Source organism: Lissotriton helveticus, chromosome 11, assembly GCF_964261635.1.
Source record: "Lissotriton helveticus chromosome 11, aLisHel1.1, whole genome shotgun sequence".
Lineage (NCBI taxonomy): Eukaryota > Metazoa > Chordata > Amphibia > Caudata > Salamandridae > Lissotriton > Lissotriton helveticus.
The window spans coordinates 438,377,925-438,404,695 of NC_136072.1; the positions used below are offsets into that span (position 1 = coordinate 438,377,925).

The 26,771-nt window shown below is 43.6% G+C and overlaps 1 protein-coding gene across 5 annotated transcripts in view; it reads left to right on the plus strand.

Annotated features, from left to right (window-relative positions):
• DOCK10 (dedicator of cytokinesis 10) overlaps nucleotides 1-26,771 on the plus strand; it is a 1,735,912-nt gene that overhangs the window by 217,995 nt on the left and 1,491,146 nt on the right. For 4 of the 5 annotated variants that reach the window (XM_078665951.1, XM_078665949.1, XM_078665955.1 and 1 more), the window contains exon 1: nucleotides 21,827-22,025. The exons of the other annotated variant lie outside the window; for it this stretch is intronic. In XM_078665951.1, coding sequence (XP_078522077.1) covers nucleotides 21,864-22,025 — 162 coding nt within the window. In that variant the 5' untranslated portion in view covers nucleotides 21,827-21,863. Of the gene's footprint in view, nucleotides 1-21,826; nucleotides 22,026-26,771 lie in introns of those variants that run through there. 5 annotated transcript variants of the gene reach the window in all.

Here is a 26,771-nt window from a genome sequence, read left to right on the forward strand (position 1 = left end):
GGTCCGCAAGGTAAAGCATTAAACACTAGGAAAATTTAATGCTAAAGAAAAATAAAACAGCCAAGTACTTTATCGAGTCTTAAGCCAATAGGCAAGGTAAATAATAAAAACTTGACAAATAAGTCAATGAATTGTCAATGAAATGCTAGTACTCAGCATATCAAACATGAAAAAGGTCTATGACATAACTGTGTATGCAAAATAAGCTGCAACAGCCTCCAATAGGAAGTCACCGTCTTCATCCGAAAACAGTTCAGCCATCCAATTTAAAAGCGGAAAAGAACATACGTGCTCTCCCAGCACCGGATCCTCTATCACCATCAGAGGACAGCTCGGTGGGTTTTCAAGAAAGCTCTGTTCCAAGAAAGACTGTGCTGCCGCCAGTAAATTCCAGGGACCAAGTAGTCCATGCATCAATGCCACAGCCATAATCCTTTCGCCAGGACAAACCAACTCGTGAGTAATGATAGGAGTCATCAGCTGATTAAAGTCGACGTCAGGAGAAACCGGTCCGCAGAGACACAAATCAATGGCCCAATCGAAATCACAGGTCAGGCAGTGAAATACAGGCTGGACACAGGTGAAGTAGGAGAATCGAAAAGATAATCCATATGCCGTGCTTAATATCGCCAATGGCATTGTGCCATAATATTCTAGCATGCGATTGCGGAACAGTGTCAGCAGCTGCAGGGTGGGAGGTTGCATAGGAGGGACATCCATATTTAAAAATGTAAAAAAGCACAAGAGCGTCCGCTGGTAATGCAAGTAAAAATGCCAATCCACGAACCAGAGTGGAGAAAATAGAATGAAAGGAAGCAGGGATGACTCCAAAGATTTTCTCAAATGAAGTCACGAGACCACTGGTAACAACTTTAAAAAAGTGCGCCAGGGTCTTTGTGGAGGATGCGTTAAAGATAGTCGGAACCATCTTGCTGAAATTGAAAGGCAAATCTGAATTGAAAAGGGTCTGCACCTCTGTACGGGTGTTCGCTATGTGAAGCACGAAAGTTTCACGGGCCGAACTCAAGGCCACCTCTCTCTGAGACAAAAGAGCTCTTATTCTTGCCATGCCGTTGAAATCTGTCCCAAGGTTGGTATTTGTGGCCAGATTGAAAACTCCCTATGTTCATGTGTGGGAGGAAATAGAACATTTCTGCAGCAAATAACCCGTTCACTTACTGTTACGATAAAAGGAATACTTTTAATTAACTCAGAACAATCTTCATTATTGAGCATCAAATAACTACCATTTTCCAACAACTTGAACGTGGGGATGATAGCAGGAACTGGCGTGCCTTGCAACACGCAAGCCATATTTGGTCGGTGTTTGTTGCATGAACCGTGTAACTGTATGTGCCTACACATTAGTGAATGATCTGGCGTCTCAGTGCATTCCTCTCCATTCAGATAAACTTCTTGATCATCTTTGAAACATCTGTATGTGTATGGAAGCGACCAGACCTCATGAAGAAAAGCACTACCTAAAGGTTCATAACGACCTATTGGTATATATTTCATACAATTTGAAAACTTATATAAAGCAAAAGGCAGCGTTATTAAACCGTGGATAAGGCACGTTGCCAAAAAACCCGCAATCCTCTGCTGATGATGTCACTGAGCATGTCATGAATGATGTAATATGTGACATCATCAGCAGTGGATTACGGGTAATAGTATCTCTAGTTTACTCCCCTATAGCTGTCTTTCTTTTAACATAAGTGTCTGTTTCCTTCCCTTATACTTACTGTTTTTGGTTCGCTTCTGGTTCGCGTACCGGCGAGCGAACTGGGAAGCGAACTAAGAGAAATAGAGGTTGGCACAGTTCCAAATATTGTACCAATTTTTTAATAACGGGGAGGTAGTTCTGAAAAGAACTTTTTTTTTATTGTTTTTGTTGTTTTATATTTTTTTTATTATTTTTCGGAATTTTTTTTTACTTTTTTTGAATTTTTCTGAACAGTTTTATATTTTTTTGGGTTTTTCTTGGAGGGGGCAATGAAAACGATTCATTGTAAAGGGCTCAACAGGAGCAACAAAACAAAAAAAGAAGTATTTATTATTTTGGGCGTTTCGTACAAACTTGCATATGATAGTCAATAGCTCTGTTGATCAGAGTGATGCTTTTTTCTCCGTAGGAAATGAATCCATCGCAAAATACGCAGATGTGTTTTACTTCACCAAATTTCATTTGTATATTTGGCACCATCTCCCTGCCCTCTGGTCCCGTTACTTCCGGTACAACAGATCTTCTGGCCATAATAGGGAGATTATTTAGGTCGTTCCGAAACTGTGCAGCACTGTAGTTGTTAGGATGCCACCTAGTCATATGGCGATGCATTGTGTAGTTTCCGAAACTGTATTTTTTCTCGGTTCCTCTGGACAGTCTATCTTGACATATAAGGCAAGTTACGTATCTTGCATTTACTTTTTTCTGACCTTTGGGAATTTTAAAAAATTGCCAAATGAAGTTTTCTTTCCGGTGAGACGTCCTGGGCTGCTCAGGCAAAAACTGCCTCTCTTCGTGCTCGTCGTCCTGTTCCTCTTCTTCTTCTTCTTGTTGAATTATAACTTGAGCAGGTGGTCCACTCTTCCTTGGATGTGGTGGAGGTGGTGGGGAAGCACCAGCTGAAGCTACTAAAGAAGCCATTGCTCAGTGATCACAAAGGGTCTTTCTCTCACAATGATGAAAGTCAGAGTGAGGAAAGAAGGAGGGATTTTCATCATTTGGGAAAAACAAGAGTTCTCAACCAATCAAAAGTGTTCATTTTAGATTATATGACCTAGTCTTACATCATTAGGAAACCAAAAGTGAAATGAACCAATGAAAAGTGTTATTACCAAGTCACATGACTTGCTGTGTTTACGTTAAGCGCTTTGCAGGGCCTCCCGGTTTGCTTCCAGAAACCTGCGCTTTGCGACTCGCTTCGCGTACCAGTTCGCTAACGTAGCACGTCATATGACGTATCACGCGACAACGTGAAACGTCATGCGGACGGGAGGCGTCACGATGTTGTTTTCTAACGCGGCACTTGCGGTAAAGAAACGTTTACCGGCTCGCGGTCTATTTCGCGGCATCAAGGTCAGCTAACGGGAAGCTTCCCGATTCGCGAAGCGGGAACGAAGAAAAAAAAATATTTTAAAAAAAAATTATTCATAAACATATAAAATATATTTTTGGATTTAAAGAAGAATACATTTTACAGCTACAGATATTAGCTGTTAAAAAACCAATGAAATTCACAGAAAAAACCATAGGTTATAGACCATATATAGTTAGGAATTAGCATTTACAAAACCTGGAAAATTCACTGAAAAAACCATAGGTTATAGACCATATATAGTTAGGAATTAGCATTTAGAAAACCTTATTTTACTCACACAAAACCATTGAAATTCCATATATAGTTAGTTGCACTAACTATATATCGCGCACCCGCAATCCACTGCTGATGATGTCACATATTACATCATTCATGACATGGTCAGTGACATCACTGATGACATCACTGATGACATCTCAAATGCCATCACTGATGACATCACTGATGACATCATCCAGTGACTGTGTGTTTCTGTAAAGTTTAAATATGTTTTAGATATTGAAGAATGAGTAGATGTATAACTGTCTGGACGAAGGATTTAGTAGGTGCATGACTGAATGTATGAGTGAGTGATTAAATGTGTCTCACTGAGTGCATGGGTTAGTGACTAAACTGTCTTAATTTGTGCATCATTATGTCTGTTGTTCTGTAAACTACTGCATGTGTTGATCAGTAGCTATATGATTAACTATATGGGTTATTGATTGATTGTCCAAGTATTTGTATGGGAGACTGAGTGTGTGTGTGGCTGGCTGGGAGGTGTGTGACTCTGTGCAGATCAATGTGTACTTGTATCAATGATTGTATAAGAAAGTAAGTATGTGTTACTATATGTTTGAAAATGTAAGGTGCTCTATGTTTAACTGTATAGACAAGAAAATGGAAGTGTGATTGATTCTTTACAGGACTGACTAGGTGTGTGAGTAACTCCATGGATGAGTGGCAGAGTGTGAGTGTCTGTATAGGTGTATGAGTGCATATGATAGTGTTGTAAAGATGAGTGATTGTATGTATGAATGATTGTATGGGTGAATGAGTGAATGTGTGTGTAGACGTAGGAATCAGTGAGTACGTATGTAGTAACTAGTATTGGTGTGTCAATGGTTTCAAAAATTATACTCTGTATTTAACACTGGGTGAAACAGAGGTTATATTAAAATGTGAGGAGATGCATTGTATTGTCACATGAATGATATCATCAGTGATGTGGTCATTGATGTCAAATGAGATGTCATCAGTGATGTCATCAGTGATGTCATTTGAGATGTCATCAGTGATGTCATCAGTGATGTCACTGACCATGTCATGAATGATGTAATATGTGACATGATCAGCAGTGGATTGCGGGTGCGCGATATATAGTTAGTGCAACTAACTATATATGGAATTTCAATGGTTTTGTGTGAGTAAAATAAGGTTTTTTAAATGCTAATTCCTAACTATATATGGTCTATAACCTATGGTTTTTTCAGTGAATTTTCAAGGTTTTGTAAATGCTAATTCCTAACTATATATGGTCTATAACCTATGGTTTTTTCAGTGAATTTCAATGGTTTTTTAATAGCAAATATCATAAGCTGTCGAATGTCAAGTACGTGGTAAGTGAAAACATTTTCGTGTTATGCACACTGATCTGCTTTGAATGGTGCCCCCCCCCCTCATTTCTATTAGGAGTACTCTCTCTTTGCAGATAGTGAAAGGTAGTTAACGCAGGCCTTTGCCCCCGTTGTAATCCGTCGTGCCTGCTTCTCTCTCCATTTGATTGATAGGTTATCCAAGTATTTACTGTTTTAGAATTAGTTCTCTTTGGTTCATTCTCTATTTACAAACAAACACAGAGTCGCAATACTCTGTTTAGTCTTTGCAGATAACGAAAAATCGTGTAAAAAAAAAGAAAAGGAATCGAGCAAAATCAGTAGGCCACTAATGGGATCTCTTTTTGACCTCGCTAAAATAGAAACATTAGGAACAACCCCTCATGACAAATACAAAACTAGTGAGATGAACTGAACTCCACACAATGATGGCTGCAAAACAGCTCGGCTCCGCCACCCACCCCGCCCAAAATAACGATAAAGAGCGGCTGCCATGATTGGTTGCGGAATGGCCACAACGGAGCTACGAAATGGTGCTGCTCTCATGCTAACCCCAGCTTCGGTCTGAAACATCCAGAAACACTGTAGACTACCAATTCGATCAGTTCCGGTAGCGCCCCAATGTAACCCGGTAGAGAAGAACTAGCCCTCCCCTCTTTGACTGATGGTTCTTGTTGCCTGTCCCTTCTGTTGTCATTTAACAGAACTATTTAGCCTGCTGAAAGGGGTTGTGTTTCGACCGCTGGTTGGTGGAGACATTTTGACTATATTCTGGACCTGCGTTGTCGCGTAATGCGTCATATGACGCTCCGCGTTAGCGCATCCGGAAGTCATCCGGGGCGCGCAGCGCGTAACGTAAGCATAACAAGTCATGTGACTTGTTAATAAAACTTTTCATTGGTTCATTTTACTTTTCTTATTCTAATGATGAAAGCCTTGGTCATATCACCTAAAAATTACGCTTTTAATTACTTCCGAACATTATTTTCTCTTAAATATATGTTATAATGTTCCAGGCTAATGTACTTTCCCGGAAATTTTACAACTGTCCTGCAAGTAAAATATATTCTTTTTTCGAGAAAAAGAGCGTTTCTTCGTCCCATGACGGAGCCGTTGAGCAAAAGAGGGTCGACCTGCTGTCTTAGTCGCCGATACGCCTGAATATGAGATTCTTATCGATCACTTTATGTTGCAGGAATAGAAAACACAACAGCCCTTGACCATTTATCTTTACTGCGTTCCTTCGTATTATACCTTTTACCCTTCATGTAATTGGTCTGCTTTATTTCACTTGCCTTTTAATGATTCTAAAACAGTGACTATTATTAAAAACTTTACCAATGTATACACTACTACCATGTTTTCTTTTAAAAACCTTTATTGTGAAAATTTCATTATACAAATACGAGCCTATAACCACGTGGGCCTGCCACGGAGCAAACTGTAATCGTATATGATGAATAGACATTTACACTGTAGAGGAACGTAACGGGCGGGCCATTAGGTTGCAAAAACTAAGGTGTCTAACAGTTACGGAATCGGTGGACGTACATTTTATAATTAAAATACGACAGGGCCAGTTACAATAAAATTATCTAGATATACATTTGCGGGCAAGTACCATGGGTGACGTTAATTCGAATTTTCAACAGTACAGTAATCAATAACACATCAGAACTTAATATCAATAGGGATGTCGAAATATTCAATCAATTCTCGTCCCCGCCCGCCATGTGCTTCAAAACTGCATACGTATCTCGTGATTTCAAGGTTCTGCAACCAGTACACAACAAGGAGTTACGAGTCCCATTTATTCCGGCGCCATTTTGGGCGAGGACGGGCAGGTCCAGGATATAGTCAAAATGTCTCTACCAACCATCGACTATGATGATGTTCATATGCTGTATTTATTAGAGTAACACTCATCTGCCCACATGAAATAATTTACCACAATCTAAACATGTCATTTTAATCTTTCCAAAGTTCTTCTAAATATTTGGGACCGTTTCCCTTGCCTCTGAAGCTCTCAGTGCCACTTCTTTGATGAATGTACTAGCAGGTATGGGGTTCTCCTCCAAATCTCTCTTTTATGCAGCACTATAATTAATTGGTGCCACCTCTCCATATGACGATGCATGGTATAGTTACCACAACTATATTTTTTTTCGGTTCCTCTGGAGAGTTCATCGTGGCAGATGAAGCGTGTAACATACCGGGCATTTACCTTTTTTTGCATGTACAGGAAAGGAAAAAAAAATCGAGCGTCCGAGTTCTAAGGTGTCCCAGGGCCATTTTAGTGGACCAGGCCCAAATCCAAAGAACAGGCCGCCATTTTGAGAGTCCTCTTGCAGCCGCCTGTCGCTGTAGCATCAAGAGCGGCCGAAACTCAGCTGAATGGCAACTGAAACGGTAAAGGGGCGCCCCACTACATTTCAGCATTGTAGGATGACCACACCAGTACAGCAACTTGCTAGACATCACCTCGGTGCCATCCGGATCTCGGCGCCCCACTGCAGATGAAGTGCCTCTCAACTATGAAACCACCACGGTGACATCCGGATCTTGGCGCGTTGTGCTGCCTTCGGCCTATTCGCACATCGGTCCGCTACTGACGCCATCTCACAGGCTAATGGGGTGACCCACGCCGAGTTTCAGCATTGTAGGATGACCACACCAACTTGCTAGACATCACCTCGGTGCCATCCGAATCTTGGCATCTCAACGCCTAGTGGTATCTTCCATACAGAAAATATTGTTACGCTGCCTTTGGCCCCATTCGCACATCAGTCCGCAACTTAGACATCACCTCGATGCCATCCGGATCTTGGCATCTCAGCGCCTTGTGGTGTCAGTCAGAAAATATTGTTGCGCTGCCTTTGGCCCCATTCGCACATCAGTCCGCTACTGACACCATCTCACAGGCCAATAGGGCGCCCCACGCCGACTTTTACCATTGTACGATGGCCACACCAGTGGCACAACTTGCTAGACATCACCTCGGTGCCATCCGAATCTTGGCATCTCAACGCCTAGTGGTATCTTCCATACAGAAAATCTTGTTACGCTACCTTTGGCCCCATTCGCACATCGGTCCGCAACTTAGACATCACCTCGGTGCCATCCGGATCTTGGCATCTCAGCGCCTTGTGGTGTATTCTCTTCAGAAAATATTGTTGAGCTGCCTTTGGCCCCATTCGCACATCGGTCCGCAACTTACACATCACCTCGGTGCCATCCGGATCTTGGCATCTCAGCGCCTTGTGGTGTCTTCTACTCCGAAAATATAGTAGAAAATATTGTTGCGCTGCCTTTGGCCCCATTCACACATCAGTCCGCTACTGACACCATCTCACAGGCCAACAGGGCGCCCCACGCCGACTTTTACCATTGTACGATGGCCACACCAGTGCCACAACTTGCTAGACACCACCTCGGTGCCATCCGGATCTTGGCATCTCAGCGCCTTGTGGTGTCTTCAAATCAGAAAATATTGTTGCGCTGCCTTTGGCCCCATTCGCACATCGGTCCGCTACTGACGCCATCTCACAGGCCAACGGGGCGCCCCACGCCGACTTTCAGCATTGTAGGATGGCCACACCAGTGCGGCAACTTACTAGACACCACCTCGGTGCCATCCGGATCTTGGCGCGTTGTGCTGCCTTCGGCCTATTCGCACATCGGTCCGCTACTGACGCAAACTCACAGGCCAACGGGGCGCCCCACGCCGACTTTCAGCATTGTAGGATGGCCACACCAGTGCGGCAACTTACTAGACACCACCTCGGTGCCATCCAGATCTTGGCGCGTTGTGCTGCCTTCGGCCTATTCGCACATCGGTCCGCTACTGACGCAAACTCACAGGCCAACGGGGCGCCCCACGCCGACTTTCAGCATTGTTGGATGGCCACACCAGTGCGGCAACTTGCTAGACACCACCTCGGTGCCATCCGGATCTTGGCGCGTTGTGCTGCCTTCGGCCTATTCGCACATCGGTCCGCTACTGACGCAAACTCACAGGCCAACGGGGCGCCCCACGCCGACTTTCAGCATTGTTGGATAGCCACACCAGTGCGGCAACTTACTAGACACCACCTCGGTGCCATCCGGATCTTGGCGCGTTGTGCTGCCTTCGGCCTATTCGCACATCGGTCCGCTACTGACGCAAACTCACAAGCCAACGGGGCGCCCCACGCCGACTTTCAGCATTGTAGGATGGCCACACCAGTGCTGTAACTTGCTGGACACCACCTCGGTGCCATCCGGATCTTGGCGCGTTGTGTTGCCTTCGGCCTATTCGCACATCGGTCCGCTACTGACGCCGCCTCACGTGCCAACGTATTTTCTCCTAATTTTACACCCTATGCCGCATAACAGGTCATGTGACTTGTTTATAAAACTTTTCATTGGTTCATTTTACTTTTGGTTTCCTAATGATGGAAGGCTTGATCATGTGACCTAAAAACAACACTTTTCATAGGATGAAAACTTTTTTTTTTCCCCAAACGATGAAAGCCCCACCTTGTTTCTGGATGTTTCAGACTGAAGCTGGCGTCAGCATGAAAGCACCACCATCTCGTAGCTCAGTCGTGGTCATTCCGCGAGCAATCATGGCAGCCGCTCCCCACCAGAAGCCTGCAGGAGTCGGAGCCCCCAAAACTTTTGATGAATTCTCAAGGCGGAGGGGACGCTTTCGAGAATGAGGTCCAAGACCTAGCAGACAAGCGTCCGATTTCCAAGGTGTCCCAGGGCCATTTCAGTGGACCAGGCCCAAAAAGGAAACAGCCTGCCGCCATTTTGAGAGTCCTGTGACAGCCGCCTATCGCTGCACCGCAAGAGTGGGCGCAACTCAGCTGAATTGCGGCTTTTGACACAGTGGACCAAAAACGGACGGAATGGCAACTGAAACGGTAAAGGGGCGCCCCACTACAACAGACGAGACTCCACCTGGAGAGGCCCGTTCACGCCGCCTCCCCCGGGGCGCTCCACGCCGTTATTCGGAGCAGCATTGTAGGATACCAAAACCAGTGCGGCAACTTACTGGACATCACCTTGGTGCCATCGTTCTGCTGCCTTGGAACTATTCGCGCAACAGTTTGCTACTGATGACCCACCCCCCGCGACGCCCCATGCCGTTATTTGCTGGGTGGCAACTTACTAGACATCACTTTCGTGTCATCTAGATTTCGGCGCGTTCTGCTGCCTTGGAACTATTCGCACAACAGTTTGCTACTGATGACCCACCCCCCGCGACGCCCCACGCCGGAAATCTGGACGTTGTGCTGCGTTGGGACTATTCGCACAGCCGACCGCTACTTCGTTGTTTTTCCCTAAAAATGTTTATATGTTATTACTATTTTTGTTTTCTTGTATATATTTATAAATTATTAAAGTTTTATAATCTTACTACTTTGTCGGAGTGCTATATATTTTTAATGTGACACATAATTGTAAAAACTTTGATGTACAAAGAGTCATCCCTGGAATCTTCCGCTTCAGGCTCGGTCCCCTCCCCAATCACAATACAGGATGGTTTTCAGATAATAGCAACGCTTCTGCTGTGACGGATCTCATCGAGTGTGGGCCTTGATCTACTATAACTCCTTTGAAGAGGGGTGATTCTTTACAGCTGTGGCCATAAACTACATCTGCAGGGCTAGCTGATACCCTAGGACCAGCCTGGACAATCGGACACAGAGGAAAAGGAGTGTCAGAGGGTGCGGTAGTGATATTCATGCATTACCGAGCTAATGCTCTTAGCCATGTTATCCACCTCCCATTGGATAACATGGCTAAGAACTGCTCAGGGCAGGTGGTAGCTTTTAGAGATATTCGCCCTTATCTCGAATATTTCCAAAAGTTGATAATAGGAGATAGCGATGTTAGCGACTGTTTCCAGTCGCTAACATCTTGGCATGCCCACTTTGCATGTCATTAGTGATAAATATCACTCACATGCAAAGTGGGGCCCAAGATGGTCGCTATCTTCTACTAGCCGTCGCTAACTGGTGTTAGCAACAGCTAGGTAATACACATATAATTTTATCTCCGCGAAGCGGAGCGCTGTTACAGATATATATCTTGTTTCTGAACGTTAATTTCTCAAAATGCACTGAAGCACATATATTGAGACCTAGCAAAGGCACATCGGGCTACCAGTCCCTACAATTTTGCCAAGTTTCGTGCAAATCCATTCAGCTGTTCGATCCTACCGAGAGACAAGATGGCGGCCGCTACGGACTGTTTGGAATGTTTACAGACACCGGAGAGCCAATCAGCTTCGCTTCGCAAAGCTCCGTAACGCGAAAAGTACGCGAAGCGGTGCGCTGTTACAGATATATACCTTTTTTTGAACGTTAATTTCTCAAAATCCACTGGAGCACATATATTGAGATCTAGCAAAGGCACATCGGGCTACCAGTCCCTACAATTTTGCCAAGTTTCGTGCAAATCCATTCAGCTGTTCGATTATTATTATTTTTATTTTTTTTTGCCCCGCGGGGCCCTTTTAAAACCTCCACATCAAACCTAGGGGGTGAGCGACAATGTACTATGCCCCCTTATGGTCATTTGCCCCTTCGCTTTGGCCTCCTCTTGTCTCTCGATCCTACCGAGAGACAAGATGGCGGCCGCTACGGACTGTTTGGAATGTTGACAGACGCCGGAGAACCAATCAGCTTCGCTTCACAAAGCTCCGTTGCGCGAAAAGTCCGCGAACCAGAGCGCTGCCCGGTCCGCTGTTACAGATATATATCTTTTTTTAAACGTTAATTTCTCAAAATCCACTGGAGCACATATATTGAGACCTACAAAAGGCACATCGGGCTACCAGTCCCTACAATTTTGCCAAGTTTCGTGCAAATCCATTCAGCCGTTCGGGCTAAAAGTGAGGCCAACCGCCCTATGGAAATTAACATGGGAAAAACGCGTTTTGGGACCCCCCTTTTTTCTCGGCCCCCCCTTAACGAACCCCCCCCAAATTTTCAAGGGCTGCTCAGAAACAAAATGTGCCATTTTCCTGAAAATTTCAGCCAATTCCGTCTACAAACGCCAAAGTTATTAGACATAGAATTTTCAAAAAACCCATAGAGAAAAAATCCTAACTATATATACCTACTGGCGACCGCCAGTAGGTAATATATATATATATATATATATATATATATATATATATATATATATATATATATATATATATAAATCTATATACATATCCACAGAAAAAAAATAGGTTTCAGGCACGTTATAGTTAGAAACTAGCATTTAACAAACCTTAGAAATTCACTGGAAAACACCATAGGTTTCATTGATGTTATAGCTAGTTGGACATTTCACTTGTACAAAAAGATATTCCTTCGTTATAGTTAGTTCAGCTAACTGTAACTCACGCCCCGGCAATGCACTGCTGATGACGTCACATATACATCATTCATGACATTATTCATGACATGGTCAGTGACATCACTGATGACATCACTGATGACATCTCAAATGACATCACTGATGACATCATCCACGTGAAAATCTAATGCACCTCCTCACACTCTAACCTCTTCTACGCTGATGACGGCTCCCAGCCGTCATGAGTCACGGTGGAAGTGTGCTGATGACGGCTGGGAGCCGTCATGACCACGCCCGCGATTGGAATGCTCAGCACTGCGGCGGAATTCGCCCCGCAGTGATGAGGCTAATATAACCTTTGATACACCCACTGTAAAATACAGACTACCATTTTCGAAACCATCGACACACCAATACCAGTTGCAACATACACACTTACTGATTCCTAGGTCCACACACACATCCACTCATTCACCCATACAATCATTCATACATGCAGGCACTCATCAATATAACACTATCATATGCACTCATATACTTATACAGACACTCACACACTTCCACTCATCCATGGAGTTACTCACACACCTAGTCAGTCATGCAAAGATTCAATCACATTCTCATTTACTAACTTATACAGTTATATACACACCACCTCACTTGTTCATACTGATACCAACGCATACATACTCTCTTATATAATCACTGGTAAAACTACACACTCATCCATACAGCCACTCTCACAATCACTGACTCTCACGTATAGTCATTTATATACTCCAACTCTCACATACACTGCCTTTTACATATGCAGCAACTTGGACATGTACCACTGAGACATCCATTCACTCACCAACATACACATACACACACTCACCAACCCATACAGTGGTTTCCACATGTATTCTTGAACCCATATACCCAGTGAATCAACCACTCACACATCTATGCACAGAGTCACACACCTCACACCCACCCACACACACACTCAGTCTCCCATACAAATACTCAGGCAACCAATCAATAACCCATATAGACACTCGTGTAGCTACTGACCACCCCATGCAGCAACAGACAGACTGATACAGACATTCACACAGCTTAGTCACTAACCCATGCATTCAGCAAGACACATTTAATCACTCACTAAACAGTCAGTCACCCACCCACTAAATCCTCCATCCAGACACTTATACACCCACTCTTTCGTCAATACACCTTGGTATATATATATATATATATATATATGTATATATATATATATATATATATATATTCACTGAAAAAACCATAGGTTTCGCACATGTTATAGTTAGCTGGACATTTCACTCATACAAAACCATTGAAATTCCCCCGTTATAGTTAGTTCAGCTAACTATAACTTGCGCGCCCGCAATGCACTGCTGATGATGTCACATATTACATCACTCATGACATGGTCAGTGACATCACTGATGACATCACTGATGACATCTCAAATGACATCAGTGATGACATCACTGAATGTGTGTCTTTCTGAAAAATAAATACTTTTTATATATGTATATCTAAAGGTCGATGGAAGAATAAATGGGTAAATAAGTGTCTAAATGGATGGTTTTTTTTGTGAAATTGATTGTATAACTGACTTATTAAGTATATCTTAGTGAATACATGTATTAGCGGGTAATGGTTAAATATGTAAATATCTGTATCAGTGTCTCACTTTGTGTATAAGGGGCTGCATGGGTTGGTTAATAGCTACATGAGTGTCTATATGGGTTATTAGTTGGTTTTTTGAGTATCAGAATGAGTGTCTGTATGGTTTGGTGGGGGTGTTACTTAGCGCACTGATGCATGAATGACTGACTCACTGTATGTGTTTTGAAGACAGCATGTGTGCAGGACTGTATGGGTGGATGAGTGTGTGTATGGGTGTGTTAGTGAGTGAATGACTGTCTCAATAGAATATTTATGAGTAACAACATATGTTTTAAACTAGTATATGTGAGTATTGATGTATATAAGTGAGTATATGTGAGAGGGAGAGATTGGAAGAGTTCCTGTATAAATAAGTATGTGTTTCTATAAGTGATTGTTTAAGAGAGTAAGTATGTGAACGTTTCTGTAGAAGTAAGTGTAGTGGTGTGTGTATAGCTGTATATGCATGTAAATGAATATTTGATAGTTTATTTGCATGTGTGAGTATGTGTGTGAGTACCTCTATGGATGAGTATTGGTGTGTAACAGGATGTATAGGTGTATGAGTACATATGATGAGTGAGTACATGTATGAGTGACTATATAGAACTATTGGTGAATGAGTGGATGTGTATGTAGATGTTGGAATTACCTAATAGGTTGTTGTAACTGGTATTGGTATCTCCATTTTTTGGAAAATGTTAGTTTCTTTTTTTGAATGTGTGTATCAAAGGTTATATTAGGGTGAGAGGAGGTCTGCCACTCTTTCACAAGGATGATGTCATTTGAGATGTCATCAGTGATGTCATGAGTGATGTCACTGACCATGTCATGAGTGATGTAATATGTGATGTCATCAGCAGTGCATTGTGGGCGCGCGAATTATAGTTAGCTGAACTAACTATAATGGGGGAATTTCAATGGTTTTGTATGAGTGAAATGTCCATCTAACTATAACATGTGTGAAATCTCTGGTGTTTTCAGTGAATTCCTAAGGTTTTTTAAATGCTAATTCCTAACTATAACGTTGTTGAAGCCTATGGTTTTTTTCAGTGAATTTCAAAGGTGTTGTAAAAAGATAATTTTTAAATGTATTAATTGTTATATTTTTTACACTGATTTACTACATTGTTTTAAAGAATGTATTTTTTTAGATATTTTCGTTTTTTAAATTACATTACATATTTTTAATATAAATTGGAAAAAAAATTTTTAAAAAATATTGAAATTGTAATATTAATTTTTTTATTTTTATATATTTTTTAATTTATATATATTTTATATAGCAGGCAATGATATCTTATGGAAGGAAATTCAAGTTACTGGTAAGTACGGTTAAAATTACTTTTTAGGATCAGTACTGGGCTGAAAGATGCAGCACTGAGGTCTCTCCTGATAACAGGTGAGTAAATTGGAATTCGTAGTTCGGCTGATTTTAGAGGAATTTCTTAAAGTTCCAAAACTCCAAACTTAGAAGAATTTCCAAGTGAAACCAGTCAATGTTAGCCTATGGAAGGAAATTCAAGTTACTGTAAGTATGGTTAGAATTCTTTTTCAGGATCAGTAGTGGTCTGAAAGATGCAGCACTGAGGTCTCTCCTGATAACTGGTGAGTAAATCGGAATTCGTAGTTCGGCTGATTTTAGAGGAATATTTGTACGTTTCAAAAATAGACACTTAGAAACTTTTCTGGTGAAAACCACACAATAGATTCCTATGGAAGGAAATACAAGTTACTGGTAAGTACGCTTTGATTTACTTTTCAGTGTCCGTACTGGGCTCAAAGATGCAGCACTGACGTCTCTCGTGATAACAGGTGAGTAAATCGGAATTTGTAGTTCGGCTGATTTTAGAGGAATATTTTGCTCAATAGTGAAGGAAGGGGGCTGAGCCTGAGGTGATGTGTGCAAACACGCCCTGTAGAACGTTTTATGTTGGGGAATTAATTCCTCTTCAATCCTGAGGTCCCCTGTGAGCCAACTAGCCCACCAGGTACCTCCAGTATGCGCCAGGGAGCTGCGTTGCAGAGAGGTGTTCAGAGGGCACGCCCCCTTTTTACAATACTCTGCTACGCAGCTCCGTGGCGCTTACTGGAGGTACCTGTTGGACTAGTTGGCCCCTTGGGAACCTCTGGATTGAAGATGAATTAATTCCCCAACTTAAAACGAGCCACAGGGCATGTTTGCACACATATCCCCTCAAGACCCGCCCCCTACCTTCACCACTGTGCAAACGCGCCCCGTATCGCGTTTGCAGAGGGGGAACTAATTCCCCTTGCAGACTGGGGGTCCCTGGGGGCCAACTAGCCCACCAGGAACCTCCAGTATGTGCCAGGGGGCTGCGTTGCAGAGAGGTGTTCTGAGGCCACGCCCCTTTTTACACCTCTGGGTGTGTGAGTGGCTCTATGGATGAGTGAGTGGTTGTTTGAGAACTTGTATGGGTCCGTGAATGGTTATGTGAGCAGTTGTGTTGGCATGTCAGTGGATGTATGAAAGTTTGTATAGGGGTGTCAGTGGATGTGTGAATGGTTCTTTGGATGATGTCATGAGTGTTGTCATTTGAGATGTCATCTGTGATGTCATGAGTGATGCCACTGACCATGTCTTGAGTGATGTAATGTGTGACGTGATAAGTAATGCATTGCTGGGGTGTCAATTATAGTTAGCTCAGGTAACTACAACTGCTGAATGTCTTTGGTTTTGTAGGAATGAAATCTGAGTGTGAGCGGGATAGAGGGAGGCGAGGACACAGGTTCTTTGAGTTCAGGTGTTTTATTTAAGCTTAACAAAAGTTTCCGTCGTCTAGGACTGGGGCGATAATATGGTAGGGAGGATTCCGGTTCGTCGTCTGGCAAGGGACAGCTCTTTGGACTCCGACGTCGTCTCTCCAGGATGGCTCCTCCCAAGACCGGACCCCAAAAGAAAAGCAAAAGGTACAGTCAGGAAATGCACTCTTTCCTAACGCAAGAAAGGGAAGGCAGTGAGGGAGGCACACGGTGCGATTATATCCAGATACACACGGTGAGGGTGGTGTACGGGAAGGAATGCTGTGTACGCGGGAGAGGGAGTAGTGAGGGGATCGTTTCACACTCTTTTCCCCACCCAGCCTGCTATACGTGCTCGTACCTGTGTGAGCCACTCTTCTCCTGAAGAGCGGCTGGGCGGTGCGTGTGTCCGTTGGCCACCTGGCTCCTCTCGTCTCCCGCTCTGGATCGCTGTACTCGGACTCCGCTGGGGCTCTTCCTCCGTGCCGGTCGACTCCGCAAACGCCGTCTCCTCCTCCGGTCCAACTTCACTTCCTCCCGGTGGCTTGCACACTCCTCCAATGGGTGTCCAGGCTTTCAATTCGTCTTCCTCCGTGACGTCAGCGAATGGGGCCGGAATCCCCGCCAACTCCGCCCAATTAAAGTAACTGGGCTCCGAGTCTGATGCCGGTCTAATGCATGGAGGCTGAATGGGCGGGGGACACTGTGGAAAAACAGACGGGGAAGGCGTGAGATCGGGTCTATAAGGCTGTAAAGTCCGTCTCAGACCTACTGACCCCTCTTCCCGGTCACACTGAGCCTAATGATAACATCCCTGTAACCTTTGTTTCTTTAGTGAATTTCAAAGTTTCTTTACATTTTATTTCCTAACCATAACATCCCTCTAGTCTTTGTTTTTTTAAGTGTTTCAAGTTTCAAGTTTCAAGTTTATTGTTTGATTATTTAAAATCATTACAAAAAAAAACCTAGAGAAATAGAATACATCTACACAGGCGACTAAGATTGTCATACTATATAAAAGATCGAAAAGCATCACTATTTGTCTTACAAAAATTGCATGTCTATAAAATTCAGTTATTATAAAATAATACTTTAAACAATTAAAAAAAAAAGGAATAACAAAATTATTTTTAGTTTTTCTTTTCAAATATGTACTCCCAGAATAAGAGGTGTGGGGTAGTTTTACATGAGTTTATGTTTAGTCATTGTCAGCTTGCGTTAGGAAACGATTGACGAGTTTCATGAATTTGACTCCTCGGCAAGCCAGGATGCACGACGAGCCCTCCAACCAGCGTATAACTGCTTGCCTGCTGGACCGGATGTTCAGTTCGTTTAAAATAGCTTTTAGGTACTGTCTCCTTTGGCTTAGGATGGCTGGACAGGCGCATAGCAAGTGGATTAAGGTTTCTTTTTTAAATCCACATAGTCGACAAGCTTCTGAATTAAAAGCTGGCTTCCATGAGGGGGATAGGTCCTTGGAGTCATGCACACCCATTCTAAACTTTAAAAAAACACATTTTTAAAAAAGAGCTGAAATGGGCAGATAAGTAAGCTTGTGGCTTTGAGAGCCTGTACGTATTTATAACTGTCCATCCGTGCCGCCTCTTGGTAAGAGCCATTTTATCCTCCAGTAAAGATTTCTTTTTGGCCGCAACATTTACTATTTTGTTAAAGGAAACTTTATCCATCGCATTGTCCCATGCTGATTGGAGTTCCATCTTAACCAGAGAGGTACTCAGGAAGCTCCCCCAGGAGTTTGGCGTTTCTTGCTCCTTCTGAGACCTAATTTCGTCCCATCATACGCTGTTGAGAGTGCCCGAGTCGGAGGAGCGGAGAGAATGGCAAAATGTTATGAAGTTACTCATTCCCCTGTATTTCTGATCCTGGAGACCAAATTCCAGTCTGACCTGGGCAGGCGAGGCGCATTTCGGCAGATCAAAAACAGCTTTGTACATTTTTTACTGTTTTTTCAAGTGAATTTCTAAGGCATTTTTAATTTCATATCCTAATTCTAACCTGTACCCTTTGAGAGGGATTGTGTGAGTTAGTGTGTGAGTGTCTGAGTGAGTCTGTGAGTGGTTGTGAGAGTGTCTTAGTGGGTTTGTCAGTGGGTGTGTGTGTCTGAGTGGGTTTAGAAGTGGCAGCATAAGTGTCTCACTGGGTGTGTGAGTGTTGTGCATGAGTGTCTGAGTGGTTCAGTAAGTGGGTGTGAGTGCATCCATGAGTGTGTGAGCCAGTCTGTGAGTTATTACATGAGGGTCTAAGTGAGACTATGAGTGGGTGTCTGAGTGGGTTTGCAAGTGCCTACATGAGTGTGAGTCAGACAGTGAGTGAGTGCATGAGTGTATGAGTGGGCCAGTGAGTGAGTACATGAGTCTCTGAGTGGGTCTGTGAGTGGGTGGATGAGTGTCTCAGTAGGGCCTGTGAGTGGGTGCATGAGTCTCTGAGTGGGCCTGTGAATGGGTGTGTGAGTGTCTGCTCTGTTTTGCCTTTTCTGCTCGTTTTTTCTAGCCTCTGTTTTGCCTTTCCTGCTCATTGTTATGCCCTCTGTATTGCCTTTCCCGCTTGTTTACTGCTCTACAATTTGCCTTTTTTGCTCATTTTTCTGCCCCATGTTTTGTCTTATTCTGCTCTGGTTTGCCTCTTCTGCTCATTTTTCTGCCCCCTATTTGCCTTTGCTGCCTTCTGTTTTGCCTCTTCTGCTTATTTTTCTGCCCTCTGTTTTGCCTTTTCTGCATGTTTTTTCACCCTCCGTTTTGCCTTTTCTGCTCATTTTCTGTCCTCTATTTTGCCTTTTCTCCTCTGCTTTGCTTTTACTGTTCGTTTTTCTGCCCTCTTTTTTTCCTTTTTGTGGAAAAAAGGGAGGGGGCCATGTGGCCCCCACCAACCGATTTTAGCACCAGGGAACCCATCACCCAGGGCCTTGCCAATTAATGGGAGGGGAAAGGAGCCTCGCGGCCCCCCTCCCCAGGCTGACTTTGGCCCCGGTGACCCCATCCCATTAGGCCCAGCCTCCTGTTCCTGGGTGCTCTGGAGCCCACCCAAGGCATCCAGTGTGCAGTGTTAGGGACTGTGAGGGGTGCATCAATTCTCCCACAGTCCCTGCAGGGAGCTGCTTAACATGCCAGCTTCATGTCTGCAGGATAAATCCTTAATCTGTTTCCCTGCTTGCTGGACCGCCGGCAGGGAACCAGATGAAATGCCCACTCCCAGCAAAGGGGAGCAGTTTGACAGCTCCCGCTTGTTGGGAGAGGAATTAGTGTTTGCTCTCGCTTCTCCCGCCAAGTGAAACCAAACTGCTATGTGCTGGGGATGGGCACCCCGGAACATAGCAGGTACCGGCCCTGGGGGGTGGCTGTCCCCAGGGCTATTAATGGCTCCAGGAAGGGGGCACCTTAGCCCCCCTTCTTTAGAATGACTGGGCCAACCATAGTGAGGTGGTGGTCCCTGGGACTATATAGACTCGGGAGGGGGACAGCCTCCCAGTTTTTAAAGTTATTTACCTCAGCAGGAGGAGGTGGTCCCCGGGTATCTGCACAGTCCCCATTACTATTTATTTAGCCCCAGTAGGTGGTGGTCCCCAGGTCATATTAAAGCCCCTGGAGGGTAGTCTGTACAGCCCCCCTCCACTATTTTAAAAAAGCCCCGTGGAGGTGGTGGTCCCCAGGCATCTATACACCCAATGGAAGGAGATCTGTGCAGCCATCTCCAGGATTTAAATAAATCCCGGGGAGGTGGTGGCCCCCACAGCTATAAACAACCCTAAGAGGGGGGCCCTTGCATCCTCCTCCTTTTGTTTGTGCATGACCCCTTGACGATGCACATGTGGGGTCCTTCTTAAAAGTAAGCGCAGGAGACCGCGCTTGTTTAAAAAAAAAATTATTTGCCATCGATTTATGCCTTTTTGCCCTGCTGGGGTCCCAGAAGGAAGGCTCAGGGTATTCCTACCCTGACCCCTTGTCTTTTTTTCTAATTTTTTGGGGGACTCGGCTGAAGCTGAGTCCCAAGATGGCTGCCAACACTTCCTGGTTGAAGTGTTGACAGCCAATCAGATTCCAGCATGTAGACTGTCGGATCCTCGGGGGGTCCGCGTCCCTAGATATACAAATGTGGTTTCTTTTAAGATCTCGGAAACTACTGACCGGATTTTCACAAATTCACAAAAAGGTCACTTTCTGGACCAAAAGCTACATTTCTGCCAAATTTTGTGTAATTCCGCCCAGCGGTTTGGGATGTAGTCGTGTTTAAAATTCCTATGGTAATTAACTAGGGAATTACACTTTTTCTTGACCCCCCACTTGATGGATCACAATGAAGCTTTCCATGCACAATAAGACCCAACTTAACAAGTTTTGGGAAACATTTCGTGAAGACTTGTCAAACGGTGCCAAAGATGTAAGCAAGTCAAAAAACTCTATTTCTATGACAACTAGGCCCTGACAATAACTGCCTACTGGTGACCACTAGTATGTTTAATAGCTCTCTCTCTCTCTTTTTCGTGTGTTTTTGCATGCCAGAGACATGTTTTTAATTACCACAAGACTCACACAGCAGAAGGCTCCCAGAGAGAAATCGAGCGATTTCTGTAAATGTAGGTGAAGGTGTGCAGTATCACTGCCACACCTGACATTGCAATCTTGAATGTTTCTAATGAGGAAAGACATTTAAATGTTATCAAGCATTTTTTTCATTTCTCCACCATTACAGGCAGGTCCTTAGTTGAGGGATTATTAACCATTGCCCTACTAAATTTGAGTTTGTAATTTTTGAGCATGAACACGATTAAAAAAAGCTTTACTTTTGAAACACCTAATATTATTTGGAAAAACAGAGCAAGGGTTAATAATGCCTAACAAATGGGAGTATATGGCACATCTTCTTCAAAGATTAGGACATATATATTTATAGCCCCTGCCTCTTAGAATTAAAATGCCTTTTCAGATCACTTTTATTCTGCTCTCTAACTTGCTTCTGGCAATTACAGCTTGATATATGCAATCGGACTGCCCTGCATTTTTCTCAGTTGAATTCGATTATGTAATTTGGACAGATGATTTTAATATGAACTCCAAGCGAGCCAGGGCTATCATTCTAAAAAAAAAAATCTGAAATAAGCACGAAATCTTGATCTCACTTGCATCCAAAAAAATATGTGCAGACGGCGGGCTTTCTTAATATTACAGTGCGTGTAGCTTCGCCGGATCAAGTCTTTCCTAGCTATGCATCCAAGCTCTGTGGTGGAAGTCACGTGATTCGTCCGCCAGACCCCTATTGGATAGCCGGCTGGCAACAGCTGCAAAGTAGGCTGCTTCCAGGGACAGGGAACCACTGTTTTTCCAACATAGCATTAAGAGAGAAGTTATTCTGCAGGCTTCAAGATGCAGATATGGGCTGTGCTGCCAGTATTGTTTTTCTTCAAGCCTTCCGCGCTGTGGTACAAAGGAACTGCGCACACATCTGCACGCAGCGACAGGAGGAATTAACGCATGAAACCGTGCCGCTGGAAAGCGCCGAGGAAATAAGCAGACCCCGAACGCTCATCATGATGGTACGGTATGTTTGATACTGCCCTGAGAGTTGGGAAATTATTATCTTGCTCTGCGCAAAATAATTTCTTTCCCTTGCGTGTCTGCACATGAATAATGAGATGAGAAACCACAGGTTGCTCTGAACTGTCTCCTTCCTATATGCAAGTGAATGTTAGAGACTCAGACAGCCCAGTTCTAATGACTGAAAGTCTAATTAAACCGTGGCACAGCTGTTTGTTATTTTCCATGCCAAGCCAGATGGGTATCTGTGTATAAAGATGAGTGTTTAAGCTGGGTATGTGTGTTCCATGTGAATGCTTGTAACTCCAAAGAATGAGTAAAAATTGTGTTTTGTAGAAAATCAGCTTACCTGCTAATACTTTATCTCAGCACTGAAGGGGTCGGCCGCTGTGCTATGAAGAGTTGTAAAGTAAGCATTCCAAAATACCTAAAAAAAAGTGTGAAAATTAATTTTTGTGTCATGCTCACTTAGTGATCAGGATTTCCTTGCATTTTTCCTGTAACAACTACGCCATTCGAAATTTCTTTTCACGGTGTTGAGGGACCAGCAGATGTGTTTTGATGAGTTATCTTGTTTTATAACGAGTCTATCTCCTAAGGCAGGACAAGAACAGTTGAGAGCCCATCATGGTTCCCATCTTAGTGAAATGCTTGCCTGGTGGCTAGCATGTTGATCACCTCCCTTTGTACCAGCTGATATTTGTGCACATTTTTCTGTGATTTAGAAATGATGTGGGTGAAGGATCATGCAGTACGCTCGGACACTGTCCCTCGCGCTCTCTTCAGTCTCATGGTAAATGTCGCCACATTCTGAACCGGATCATTACAGAAGGCATTTTATGGTCGCAAAGCTATGCATTTGTTAAATTGCAGGACTTGCAAACGCATAATAAGTGTTTCCTATTTACAAAACCTGTTACGAGTCGGGAACATCTTTGTGACTCAAAAAAGGGTTTTGTGACCCTATCCAAATTGAATTTAGGAAGGGCGCGGAAGAGGCACCGCCTTCCTATTTGCCGTTCGGAGAGGAATGTATCAGTAGTTTGACTGTACTTATGGTTGCAAATCAATGATCAGATAGTGACACCTCAAAGGGAGTGGTATCTGCTTGCATAGGGAAGGCGGTTTCGGTGGGACATCCTTACCTATGGGTATTGACCTTGTTTGGGAAGGTAGGGTTGATGTCCCATTTCTAAATGTCCTGACCCGCCCTTGTGCACCACCACTGAGCGACAGCCACAGCTGTAAACCCAGACACTGCTCTCAGTCTGAGAAAAGCAATGTTGGCCCTGTTTACATTTCACATTTTACTTGCTCTTGCATTGCTTCAGAGTAAAATGTAAATTGATACTTGTATAGCGCACTACTCACCCACAAGGGTCTCAAGGCGCTTGTACGAATACCGCTGTGGAACCCATCCTGGCTTTTCCTGTGAGGTGTCCACTCCTGGGCACCCCCAAGGTGGAGGCAAGGCATCCTTAGCGTTGTGGGGGCCGTTGTGGAGATTAAGCAAGCTATTGCCCAGAGTTGCAGAGTGGGACTCCATGATTGGAATAGGCACCAAGGCGAGAATTATCAGGTCCGTGGAATTTTGAGCCCAAGACCCACCGAGGCGGGGAATTGAACCCTGGTCCCGGGCTAGACCTCTGCATCAGGGTCTGCCGCTCTAACCATTGAGTCACACTTCTCCACTGCTGCATTTTCCAGGATCATGTGTTTCTGTATTTTTTTTATGCAGCCTAATGCTCATGTATAGTGCGAGCTGTGAAGAGAGTCACCTCTATGTATCTGTGTGGGTTCAAGTTGTTAGTGGGTATCTTTAATGGGCCACAATTGAGAGCTATGGAGGTCAGGTCGAGGCAGTGCTTCATGCATTGTACTATATTGATCTAGTCCCAGCTATTAGACAAGAGAGCTCGCTTTATGCCTTAAGCTCTGTTGCCTAAAATGTCTATCTGTACTTTGGGAATGTGCAGTAAAACGTAAGAGGCCGCACGGAGAATGTGTGGGATCACGTAGACCCTGAACTTGCAGTCAAGAAAGTCAGGGTTTGTTTGATACACTGCCTTATGTACAATTACTGCCAACTTCAATAGTGCTCGGATTGCATGGGGAGCCAGTGGAAGGTCCCTTGGGCAGCTCTAATGTGGTCAAGATGGAGTCTGAGCCTTGCTATTGCAAATTATACTAACTGAAGTCTCTCGACAGATTAGAAGAAGAATGATGGTGGATTGAGTTATTGCAGTCCTTTTTAAATTGAAATAGCATATTGAGCACAGTTTTGGCCTGTTTGCCCACCTGGCTAACTGGTGGGGGAAATGTTTACAATAATTACATTTGCTCATATTTTACAACATTATTATCAGAATTTTTTTTCAAGCTTTTGATTGTGCAAACATTATGTTGAACGTGTTTTTTTAGCAGTTGCATAATAGATACATTAGTCTCAGTTATATTTCCCTTTTCAATACTAAAATGTTTTTGATGTTGTTAAGATATTATGAAATTTTAATTTGAAGAGTCAGAGCTTAACCCCTTCACTGCAGGGGTTAATCCCCCGCTGTGCTGGGGGGGGAGGGGGGCGCGCACAGCACCCGCATGCTCATGACGAGCTGAGCTCGTCATGAGGCACGGTGCTCCTGTGCTCATGACGAGCTCAGCTCGTCACAGGTGCATTACCTGCCGTGGAACGCTCAGCACAGCAGGGGAATTATCCCCGCATGCGAGCGTTCCACGGCTCATGACGAGCTGAGCTCGTCATGAGCACCGGAGCGCCGTGGCTCATGACGAGCTCAGCTCGTCATGAGCCTCGAAGAGGTTAAAGCACATGATTGTTTTCAATTTCTATCCATCCTGATAAAAGTACTATATGGGCCTGATTACGATGACTGTGGGACCGCCACCGACAGCCCGTTGGAGGCGGTCCCACCGCCACCGCAATATTATTTTCCACCTGCCACATTAGGATGGCGGGCGGATTGGACGGATCCGACGGGTCAATCAGAGGGAACATCAATACCTACAATGGTTGCGGTGGCTGCCAGGCAATACCATAGGGATAATGATTAAGGCTCCCTGTTTTTCGTTTGTACTGATTTTTACAGGTATATACAGACAGAAAACCATTTATTTCCTTGTTTGTATTTATTTTTTAATGTGGATAAAAACGGAAATTGGGTCCTTTTTGAGTAATTCTAAATGCACTTTGCCATGACTGTCAGGCCAATAACTGTGTGGATTGGTAGGTAAGAGGATTAAAAAGAAAGGAGTGTTAGTAAAGAGGCTTAAACAGCAGTAGATATGCAAAAGGCTGATACTGAAATGTGCATAATTTTGTAAAAGTGCATTGATTTATCTTCTGCGGGTGTTCATATCACTGAAACCTGGCAGGCATTCAAGCATGACTGAATATTTATTGCTTAAATAAATGTGGAAATATACCCGTTTTTGCTTTATTTTGTCCCAAAACCCATAATAAGTATGGATCAATACAGATCAAGTTGACAAAAAAATAAATATGGATAAATACAGACGGAAATGTCAAAAAAAAATACCATAAAACTGGGAGCCCAAATTATGATATCCCTCCCCACCGGCCGCTTCATGGTGGTTCACCTGCCATGAAAAGGCTGGTGGATAGGGACATTAGGGGCCCATAGCGGGCCTCCTTCCCCCTGGCCCTCAGTTAGGTGCCCCTCTTCATATCCCTGCACATGCCTGCCATGTAGTGCAGGGATTTTTTGCACTGTGGCAGGTGCAGCAGACTGCAGCACCCTCTGCAATACAAAATATAGACATTGCAACCGCCGCGGTGGCAATCGCATCCTAATTCAGCAGGCGGGACGGCCTCCTTGTATTCGGGTGGTCCCATTTCCGAATGGATGGAGGTCTGACGTAAGTTCGACGATCATCGTACTGTGGCCCTATGTTCATAAGATTGACTTCATGTTTTAGGCTTATCATGAAGTATCGTGGAAATTGTAGGAACAATTATAAAAGTAGGTCTACTTTAATTACCACACTTATTTTCAGTTGTTTGAGATACATCAGATTTTGAAGAACGCAACAAATATTTTCTTATATTAAACATTGAAAGGTCATTGTAAACATGTGGAATATAGAGGGCTTTCACAGAAATGGGAGCATGTAAATGAATGAAATGACACACAGAAATAAAGTCCTGGATTTTGAAGAGATTATCTGGCTAGGCATGACTTTTTTGAGCTGTGGCACTAATCCTTTGGTGAATGATATGGGAGGGTTAGCCTGATATCCTTTACAATCTGTCTGCTTTCCTGTTACACTCATTGGTCCTTCAATGTTGAAGATTTGATCAGTGGCGCAGTCGTACAAAGTCTGCTCACCTCACTTGCCACACTACATTAACTCTAACTCACACTTTCTCCATGCACTGTTTATATGTTCTTGCAAATTGCATATTCTGTAGCATGTGAAATCATAACATTAATTACAACACTTATGACATCTGAAATGACATGATTTGTGAGAACATACTGCATTTTAGAGTTGCGAATGGTACTTAATGTAGTTTGGTGAATGAGATGAACAGACTGTACGGGGGTGCGTGAGTTATCTTAATATGAAGGTGATCCGTAAATTATAAATGTAAGTTATAACTACGACTTATTGTAATTTGAAGATGGTGCATAAATTATAAATTTAAGTTATAACTATAACTTTGGAATTTCTAATGTTTGTGTAGTTTAAGTTGCATTTGTATAGGA